The sequence below is a fragment of the Vigna unguiculata genome, chromosome 1, assembly GCF_037176805.1.
Source record: "Vigna unguiculata cultivar grain cowpea cultivar isolate G323 ecotype 2 chromosome 1, ASM3717680v1, whole genome shotgun sequence".
In the NCBI taxonomy this organism is placed as follows: Eukaryota; Viridiplantae; Streptophyta; class Magnoliopsida; order Fabales; family Fabaceae; genus Vigna; species Vigna unguiculata.
The window spans coordinates 250,098-260,904 of NC_140792.1; the positions used below are offsets into that span (position 1 = coordinate 250,098).

General features: G+C 30.6%; 1 protein-coding gene across 5 annotated transcripts; it reads right to left on the reverse strand.

Moving 5' to 3' along the window:
• Positions 1-3,509: 3,509 nt before the first annotated feature.
• Positions 3,510-9,237, reverse strand: STK (K-box region and MADS-box transcription factor family protein). 5 transcript variants are annotated; one of them, XM_028065741.2, is made up of 9 exons: positions 9,062-9,237; positions 8,251-8,442; positions 5,214-5,295; positions 4,793-4,854; positions 4,592-4,691; positions 4,322-4,363; positions 4,176-4,217; positions 3,930-4,084; positions 3,510-3,811 (listed from the first exon to the last, which is right to left on the reverse strand). In XM_028065741.2, exons 2-9 carry the CDS (start codon positions 8,430-8,432, stop codon positions 3,808-3,810), a joined length of 669 nt encoding a protein of 222 aa, XP_027921542.1. In that variant the 5' UTR covers positions 8,433-8,442; positions 9,062-9,237; the 3' UTR covers positions 3,510-3,807. The 5 variants fall into 5 exon arrangements, with proteins under 5 accessions (XP_027921542.1, XP_027921533.1, XP_027921550.1 ...); XM_028065732.2 differs by having other exon boundaries at positions 8,251-8,446; positions 9,062-9,217; XM_028065749.2 differs by lacking the exon at positions 9,062-9,237 and adding an exon at positions 8,709-8,944.
• Between the last annotated feature and the right edge of the window lie 1,570 nt (positions 9,238-10,807).

The following is a 10,807-nucleotide window of genomic DNA, read 5'->3' on the forward strand; positions in this document are numbered from 1 at the left end:
TGAATGTGCTCATAGCCAACAATGTTTTCTTCTCAACAAAGAGGTTAATGCACCAATCTACAATTGTCATGGGCTCGTGTTTTTTGCTTGATCTCCCTTCCCTTTTTATGATAAAAAAAATCATTGCCATGGCCTCTATGCATAGTTCTATTATTATATGTATGGAAAACATTCTTACTTCTTTCTCAGGGGAAAGACGGCTAGAGGTTGGGGAATGGTTCTTGCCGATAGGGTTGTTGTCTGCATTGAATGATTATGGTGCGAATCCAGGTGGGAATGAAGAGAGTGGTAATGCCCTTTTAAAAGAAATGGAAGATGCTTTTGGGTTTGCTGAAGGGTTATGAGATGGTTGCAGGGTGAATAACCTTTTGAAAGTAACGTTTTATTATATTAATTAGTCTTTTGAAATGTGATGCTTACTATTATATTTAAAAATAAAATTGTCCTTTTACAAATTGTCCTTCTAATACATTGGTGCATGCATTGTGTGAGCTACTGCATCGAATGGTTAATTGGATAATTTTGTGTGGTTAGTGATTGGTGAAATCATATGGTTAGGATTTTTTTTATTAACGAATAACCACATGCTTAAATCACATGCATGTAAATCAATTCATATAGTTATATTTTATTTTATCCATTAGTTTCAAATTTAAATCCTAATTATGAAATTATATTACTTATTACAATATTATTTTGGATGATGAAAAGAACAATCTCAAATGCGGTTAACTTTTGATTTCTTTTGATTTCTTATACATAGATTGGAAAAGTTAAATCTGGAAATAGCATAAAGGAGAGCAAACAAAGTTAATTGCGAGAAGAGTGAGCCCAAAAAACAACCCAGCATGAAGTGGTTAATCTTCTTAAAGGGCAAGAACGTGAAGTGATGAAAGCAAAATATTTTAGGATTAGGATAAAGATTTTAGTTGCAGAATTGGCTTATGAACTTTTAATGTTATTTTCTTTTATACTTGAACATTTAGATACTTTGATGTAATTATTTTATTATGTTGATCATGGAATAAAATATTTGTTATATTTTTTGTGGTGTCATAATTTCTTTTATATATTTCAAATTGTCATTATTAAAATTAGATTTTAATTATTAAAAGTAGATTTTATTGAATTGTGAAACTATAAATGTAGATGGATAATAAATAAAGGAGGTTTTAAATTTCTGCAATAAAATAGCTTGAAATAAAGGAGGTTTCAAACCTCCACAAAATAATAGCCACCAATAGAAGGGGTTAAAACCCTCTACAAAAATAGTCACCAATAGAAGAGGTTATAACCCTCCACAAAAAAACTTCTGCAATATAATTTAGATACCAGAGGTTGTCCAAAACTCCTGCAAATAGTTTGTGGGGACTCTAACCGCAGAGGTTTAAAAAACCTCTGCAAATTAATTTGCAGAGGGTAAAAACCCCCACAGATTGCAAAAAAAACCTCCACTAATTATCAATTTTTTTGTAGTGTGTACAAGGCCGTAACGTGCAACCACTAATTATAACATATAATGAACATCTATATTGTATGTGTTATTTACTAAAACTTGGTTATAGGGAATGTAGCTCAAGACAAAGTCTCTATATTTTTCGAGGTGAAAGTTTATAAACACTAGGTGTAAGACTCGACTCAAAAGGTTCCTTATGTTGAAATACATGTTTTAAAAGATAATATAGTTTTATATGTATATATTTTTTTAAATCGTGTGGAGGATTGTTAGAAATACTTGCAATGTTAACAAAAAATATTAAAATAAAATCCTATTTTTAGAAATGTTAATAATTTTAGAGGTAAATGTTGTTTATGGCAAATGGCTTCTTTTCATTTATTGTCTTGGAATTCCTATTGTTCACAGAGATTTCAAATCCACCAATGTTCTTTTAGATGCCAATTTTGAAGCAAAGGTATGAATAAACTCCCAGCAATTACTTATTACATTGTTTTACATATAGCATAACATCGGTATGTATATAATAAAGATAACAAAACTTATAAATTGGTTTACAAATTGTTTAACCTGGACATATCTTAAAAAAATTCATCAAAAACTTATATGATTTTTGTTATTTTATAACTCAAATATACTTTCAAAGATTATTGTTAAAATGTTGGAATGAAACTAACACATTGTTAAGTGTGTCTTACTAATAGACGGTGTATGTGAAATGAAAATGATGTGATCGCTATGGTTTTGGTGTGAGCAGACAGTAAAACTCACAGTACAAAGTGATGTGTATGCTTTTGGGTTGCCCTTCTTCAGCTTCTCACAGGACGCCCAACTTTAGATCAAAACCTAGTACTACAGGTACGTAACGTAACACATTGGATTGGATGATGAAAAAAAAATATGTACACTTTAAAAGTTCTCCAACATTATAATTTAACTACATTTATTCATAGGCGAGGCACTTACTGAAAGAGAGAAAAAAGCTTCGTAAGGTGATAGAAGAGGGATGGCTCGAAATCTGGCTTCACCATGTGTCCAACGTCGGAATTTTAATGTATATATTTGTTATACTTTGATATAAATTTAGTTATGTATATATATACCTTTAATTTGATGAGCGTTGTATCTATTTTTGATAACTCAAAACTAGATAAATAAATACAATAAGTGCAAATAATATTGTGGTTAAAAAATATATATATGAATGTATAAATAATAAATGAGTAAAATAAAATAATATTAATAATTTAAAAATGTATGGTAAATGAGTAAAACAAAAAATAATATTAATAATTTAAAAATTTATGATATTTTACAGAGATTTTAAAATCTATGATAATTTATGAAAGTTTTGAAAGCAATTATTTTACCAAAGTTATAAAACTCATGTTATGTTACGAATGTTTCAAAACCCATAATAATTAAATGGGGTTTTTAAACCCATACAACTTAATGTCCTTCCTTTCTACTTGGTTGAGAACTCATTTAACTCTTTAATGTTGTCAACTAACAGTATTAGAAAGTCACTTCCAAACAGTTTTTATAATAATATATTCATGCATGACATGATCATACTGCAATTTTTATAATATTCCCTTCCAAACAGTTGAAGACAGAATTGTGAATGCAGAATACTTCCTATATCCCCTTTCATGAAACCCTTTTTAACAACTTAACATTATCTTCAAGTGAAATTAGAATTTCACCCATCAATGATTCATTTTCCATTCCTACTTTGTATCTCATCTTTAGTCAAACTTTAAATTGTTGTTCTTGCTTCAATTAAAGTTTAGTTGGTTCTTACACCTATGAATCAGAGTAAAACTGAATGATTCACGTGACCCCACCAAACCCAAAATTTCCAATAAAGTTCCGATTCAATCCATACCCACTTACCTAACCCTAAGAATCACACACTCTACAAACCAAATATGGTTGCCACCCTTTGATACATGTATATACATAGCTGACGTTGAGACTTAGAATATTTTGAAATACTAAACAATTACAAATAAATGTAAATGACAGTTTCTTTTAATCAAATTCACTTAGATGAGAAAAAAAGTCGCTCATAAAATACCATAATAATAGCTTAATGTCTTCATACACAACTATTTTTTAATTATTTTCTAGCAACATAGATTGTTATATCATATCATGGAATCATCAATACATATATATATATAATAATAATAATAATATAAGTATCCATGATGCATATATATATATATTGAAAAAGAGAATTGAACGACGTAAGAGATGACTTGGTCTAATGAGCAATCGAAAGAGTAGTAATAATGGATTTAGCCGCTGGCTAATTGGATACGTAGTTGGCTAATATTACATATTCGTCACCTGCATTCACCAAAAAACAACAAAGCATCATTATTCAAGTACAATGATTATGGAGTAATCATGCATATGAAATGTATAAAATGTGATAAGGTTCAGTAGAAGTATAATAGGAGCATACCCAAGATGAAGAATCTTCTTATCTGACTGAGGGTAAACAGATCCACCCTCCATCATGTTTGGATTGAAGAAGTTACGAGAAGCCAATGCCTGAATCGCATTCAGCTCTGGCCCAGAAACCATGTTTACTTGCTGAATCCTCTCAACGTCAGTTATCTATAAATTTTTAATATTCTTTTTTTCTCAGAACAATTTCATCAAGACCAAGTGGAAAAAGGAAAAGGAAAAGGAAATTGTATCAACTTACCTTTGTCCGAAGACAAAGATTCTCATTTTCCAGTTCAATCTCCTAACCAATAATAATGCATGCTATCAGTTTCCACAGTCAGATAAATGACAATAATAGCTACAAATTTTGGCAAATAAAGGTTGAAGAATTAGTTCATGAATTACCCTTTTCTGGAAGTATTCAATTTCTGCCAGTAGCATCTCATGCTGTGTATAGTTAGAGAAAAAGGGGAAAAAGTAACAAAACATCATTAGCAAATTTACAAGATTCGATCACCGTATGCATAATAATCACTATGATGCAAGAAAGGAAAATTGCAAAAAAGGTGAGTTTATATGTTTATGCAGTTTACTTTTATTTATATGGATACTATAAAACTCTTTAGACAACACAATTTAACTGATACTATAAATCTCAGTTATAAATAATCTTACTTTCTTAGATCTGATTCTAGTGATTCCTCTTTCAAGTCTATTCTCCAACTGCTTAAGTTCCTTCACGGTCAGTGTGCTTAAAGCATCACCCATCAAGTGCCTGCAAAAGCCGTAAGAGAATCAAGCCCCATATCCATTGGTTTTTCCAAGAAGGATTTAAGAGAAACAAACAACATGTTACGTAAACTAAGAAAAAATCACCTGTTTGAATTTTGCAGCATCTGTATTTGCTGTCTCAGCTTTGCAGATTCTTGTTGATAATACTGTTTTACAGTAACACAGAAGACAACAAAATTCAATGGATTGGTTAACGTAATTTAGCATCACCCAACCAACATTAAACTAAACCAATTCAAGCTTCTTCCTAAGTTAATTTCTCATCACTTCAGAACAGTAGTTGACTTCATGAAGCTGAATGAAGTTTTACTCTGAACAATAAGCACTTTAATAAGAAATAGAAAAATAAGAAAGAAAAAAAGATAAATTTCACAGATTAAAATGAACTTTTATAGATAGATTGAAAGATAGATATACAGACAGATAAAGGTTTCTTCCGGACAAGCCTAAAATAATTAAACTTCACTAACATGTAGTCATATGAACAGTGCATGAAATTAATTACCTGAGCATTGATTTCAGTGGTAGTGCTGGTACTAGAATGATCTGAACATGCCTTTTTGTATCTCTCAATTGTTGATCTTATGCTGCAATCACAAACGCCAAAATACCGAAAAAAATCATGTACTATTTTGGTTGAGCGTGCATTTGCATAATACATTATTCTACATTCACAAATTCTTGTTATTCTTATTTTCACTTCATTTCATCGGTAGTCCCTCTAGGGGTTGGAAGGATTGGATTTCAGATATTTTTAGACCTGATTTGCTCATTCAAGTATCATTAAATAATTGAAGTTTCTTTTTCAACTTGACTAACCTGGATTACTTATAATCACATAGTTGGTTACAAGTACATGCTAAAATTTAATTATGAACAGTATAAGTTAGAATTATATCAGTCTGAAAAAATGCAATAGAAGGTCACATCTTTCATAATAATAAGTTACGAATACGTTAACGTTAAATCAATATGTATATATGTCACTATAATTTTAAGGACCACAACAAATATGCATATGTATGCTTCAAATTTCTTTTCACAATGTTATAAACCCTAGCAAAAGTTAATGATGGGCATAAGAACACAGGTGATGGTTGAACAATGGTGGTATGTTATGGAGTGTGCTTGTGGCCATTGTCTCTTCAATGACTCATGATCTGATGGAGGGAAAATAAAGGATTTCGTGTTGGAGCCGAAAACAAACATACATAATTAGTGTTTTGAATACATAGTTGTTCTTCTCTAATTTGAATACCACCTCTAATGTAAGTGGAACGGTCACACTCCACTTGATTAGTGTTTTCCTCTTTTTCTTTTCTGATTTGTTCCTTTTGTTGCAATTTCGTTTGATCCGTACACAGTAATGTCTCACCCTAACGGGAAGTGACTTCATTGTTTGTTATTGTATTTAGCTATGGTATTCGTAAGAATCATAACTAAACAAAATATCTTAATAATATCAAGATCTTAAACTGCAACTTCTTTACTTAAGTTCATATCTTTCAACATAAACGTGGAATTTTGAAGAGAATAGATGAAAAATAAGTTGTAGGGGGATGAAGTACAATCGTGTGCACATGAAACTTGCTTTTTCTTTTCTTGTGTTTAGAACTTAACCTGATGAGCGAGAGTGAAACTAAAAGGCAGAAAATATCTGAACGGATGAAAAGAGAAGAGAAAAAAGTGGGTTGTTTTCACTGAAGAAGGCAAAGAAGTTTGAGGAAGCAAATTGGATATCAGAGAAATTTGAACGGACCACAACTTTTTCATTCACTTTTCTCTCTCTGTGCATGTATATATATTACACATGCATGCATGCACAGATTCTCATGTGGTATCACTTAAAAGGAAAGAAATAGAAGAGGCATTGTGAAGCAGAGGTTGGCTCATTGGGTCTGACTCACTGATACAAACTCAGTGTGTCTTACAATTTTGTTGGCCAGCATAGTAGGTGAGTCCAATTATACATATAATATAATGCTCACAGCCATTATCGTCATCAACATTAATTGTTATGGATGGTAAAGTTACAGCAACTAATCAGTTTTAAAAACCAAATAGTTATTTAGTATGATGCATGAAACATATAAATTCGTATAGTAATTAATGGTTTGAAATATGTGATATGCAATTAAATGTTTAGCTGTAGTAGTCGCTGTAAACAATGTTATTGGAAATCCTACAAAGTACAGTGTTTCACTGTTTTCATGCAAAGGGAAAAAGGTATAAGATTTGAGAGAGAAGCAAACCCTAACTAAGGGGTACAATGCAACTGAAATCATCACTCTCTGTCACTTCGACATGAACAGAGAAGGAGAAAAGACAAGTTATGATACATCCGTAAGTACGAGAAGATATATAACAAAAGTAAGTGTACCGTTACAAGGTGGTCTGCTCTGAGTCTTTGGTTAAGTGACTCAAGTTGCAGGTCCACCTTATCATTAAATCATCACTATACTACACATGGTCGATAACTTACGCTCTTTAATTTCTTTCTTTATTTCAGACTTTCAGAAACAATAATAATGTGGTGGATTAATTAATTCTGTGAGCTGGTTGCAATCAAAGCCTTTAATAACCATTTGTTCTAATTTAAATAAAGCATGTTTATCGAATTTTCTTTAATTATCTTTCATTGGCAAAACACAAATGTTCTCAATAAGCTTTTCATCGCAAATAACTGCGCTTCCCATCACAAAACGAACTCATCTATATATTCACATACCACCATGCATAGTATTTGAAAATAATGATTTGAATATAATATTTCCAGTTATTTTTTCTTAAAGAAAAAAATAGTAATGACTATTTTTTAAAAACAAATTTCATAAAGGGTCACTCCTATAACTTTATATATATATATATATATGTATGTATTTTAAAGTGATGGAGTTATTTTCACAATAACATATTACGTAAAATTGATACCCAATATGCGGTAAATAAAGTAGTAAAGCATACCATAATATTAATGGGTGACTAAATAAAATTGATTCAGTAAAAGGAACTAGAAATTGGAAGAAGTATTGCCTGAAAATGAACATTAGCCAAATGGAATAAGGTTACAAAATTAGTAGCTTCTAATTATGATAGTAAAAGATAAGTTAAGCTTATAATTAAGTTCTTGGAATTTAGTAATGAGTGCTTTTAATGCATTAGTTAAGGAGCTTAAACAGAATATTAAATACGTTTAACCCTTAACCACCAGTTAGCATAAACCCTAATTAAGTTCCTGGACCTAAATAACTGCTTCCAGTATACGGGTGGAAGATGAAACACTAATATAAAGTGTTTTTATTTTGCCTATTTTCTAAAAATGTTATATATAGGGGTGTCATCGTGTTTCACTGTCTGACATTTAATTTTAATTTCGCAGATCTACGCAGTCTGACAACAATAATGCAACTTATTGTACTAATGTAATCATTAATTAAGCATTTTAGTAAGAGTGTGTGGAAGAGTGATGCAAATATGAGTGTGTGTGTGTGTGTATAAAGATAAATGCAGAGAAAAAGAAAATGGAAGGTAACTGCACTGACTTGTTGTTTGAATACTCATAGAGTCTGCCACGGCTGGAGAAGACAATGAGAGCCACTTCTGCATCGCACAGCACTGATAACTCATAAGCTTTCTTCAGAAGCCCGTTTCTTCTCTTGCAGAACGTTACCTGCCGATTTGTGGTGTTCTCGATCCTTTTGATTTCAATCTTTCCTCTCCCCATTCTTCAACTCCTTCCTTCCAGAAACAAAGTCAAGGAAACAATAAAGTTCATTAATGCAAACACATAAACAAAACTAGATCTGATCAAATCCAGGTTAGATCTTACTTGGATGAAACTTGAAAATCAAAGAATATGCATATGATATATGAGAGAATAGTTGTGTGCTTTATATGTGTGTGTATATAATAGCCATGTAGCTAAATAGGTATATATGTTGTTTTAGTTTCAGATGAAAATGATGAGCAAGATCCAAGATAATGAACAAGATTTAGAGACCCTTTTGTGAAAGCGCAGGTTTAAGTTATAACACTTTTCCTTCATCGGTGTTTTTGTTTGTATGATGTATATCTATGTATGTGTGAGTAGTGCCTGGTTCCTCTCTTTCTTTGGGTCCCTGGAGGGCCAGAAAGAAAGGCTTGTGATTTGTGAAGTGGATCTTCTCAGGTTAACTCCGAACAAAGACGATTTTGAATGAAAAACTTGGAAAGTGATGGAGGAAGAAAGATGATGAAGGAAAATGAGGGTGATGAAGGGTTAGTTATAAAATGAAGAACAGAAAATAGTGAAAATAGTGAAAATAATAATAATGATAATAATAAAATGTAAAAAGAAACAGAGAGGTGGCTAACCTGTGTCTCACTCCGGCAAGTTCAGCTTTCGGAAAAATTTGTAATCCCAAAGAAATCAAACTGCACTATAGACTTTGTTCCACTTCCATCCCTCCTATTTATAGCCCTTTCTTTGTTTGTGTATCTTTGAAAGGAGTGAAAGAGAGAGAGAAAGAGAGAAGGTGCGAAGAAGGAAAAAGGACCAGCTAAGCTGGAATGGTTTTTTCCCCAAACCATGCACTCGACATCGATGTTTTAGCTAAACAATGCATCTTTCCAGGTGCAAATTACCACCATAAACAGCAACTTTTTCTTTTGCTTTTGCATTTTCAATTCTCTCACCATCTCTAAGTAAATGACGTAGTAAAAATGAGTTGCAACAATTCACTTCAGGGGCTATTCTGTAAAATCCCCTCCACCAATCTGCATTCTAATTACGATTAATTCAAATTTCAACCTTTCACTCTTCCTCAAAATTTCAGATTAAAAAATCACATCTGTTGCCTTTGCATTGCATTCTTTTATGATATTATAATAAGATTATTTTTAAATATTAGCATTAATTTATTAGGAAGGTTGATGAAAAGAAAGTCTGTTGTAAAAAAAAAGGATGATTTTTTACCTGATATATAATGTGGGAAAATTTTCTATTAAGAGTTTTCTAGGTTTGACAACTAACAGGCCCTAGGATCTAGAGAATCTATCATTTTCAGTCTAATAAATTGTATAGATGCCAAACATTTGGAATATAACACAACTTCGAGGGTAAATTTGAAATTTGAACACATAATACAAACGATATACACAAGGTGCAGAAATTTATTATACCACTCAATTTTTTACGTTGCATATATAACTAATATTTTCGAGGATGATTTGTAATTTTATACTTCCATGTTTTTATTTTTATTTTCGAGGATGATTCGTAATTGTAAAATTCTCAATTTTTATTCTTTTTTTTTTGTAGTTTTAGCTAGTTATAATTTTGGTTTCTGAACCTTTTTTTTTTTTACAAAATTGATGCTCTAAATTTTAATTATTCGTAATTTGATTCAATTTTTAGTGCATTTATTTGTATTTTTTTTTATCTTGTAGACATCATAGAGAAGAAAAACGTATGATACTTATAGCTTTTTTATAACATTTAAAATGATAATAATTGCGGGTGGTGTTGTTACTAACTGTTCAATATATTTTTAATGACGAAAATTGAATAAAATTATGAAAAAACCCCCCCCTTAAAATATCAAAGTTGCGTAGAAGAAATTTAGGAATCAAAGTTATACTAAAAATTATTATTACAATTTTAAAATTAAGAATTAAAATTACAGAAAAACAATTTTAAGGACCAAAAGTGTCAATTTTAAAATATAGGAACACGATTAATAAGACTGTTTTTTATTTATAATAGAATAATTAACTATGTATTATATAAAGATGGATCCTATAAATAAGTTAGAAAAACATGGATGATTCTTACAATAAAAAAATTGATAAAAAAATATAAAATTAGTAATAGTATTATTATTATTATTTATTTCATACACTGAGTATAAGAAACCAATGCATATTACTACTAAAGTTGGGCATTCCCCTGTATATGAATTTTGAAATCTCATTCTTTTGTTTTTTCTTCTTATTGGCAAAGACGACAAATAGATAATTATATAATAAGCGACATGTGTACAAACTTTTATGTTAAGCTAATTTTCTTTTATGGATATGCAAGATTTATTTATTTATATTAACTATTAAAAACAATTAATA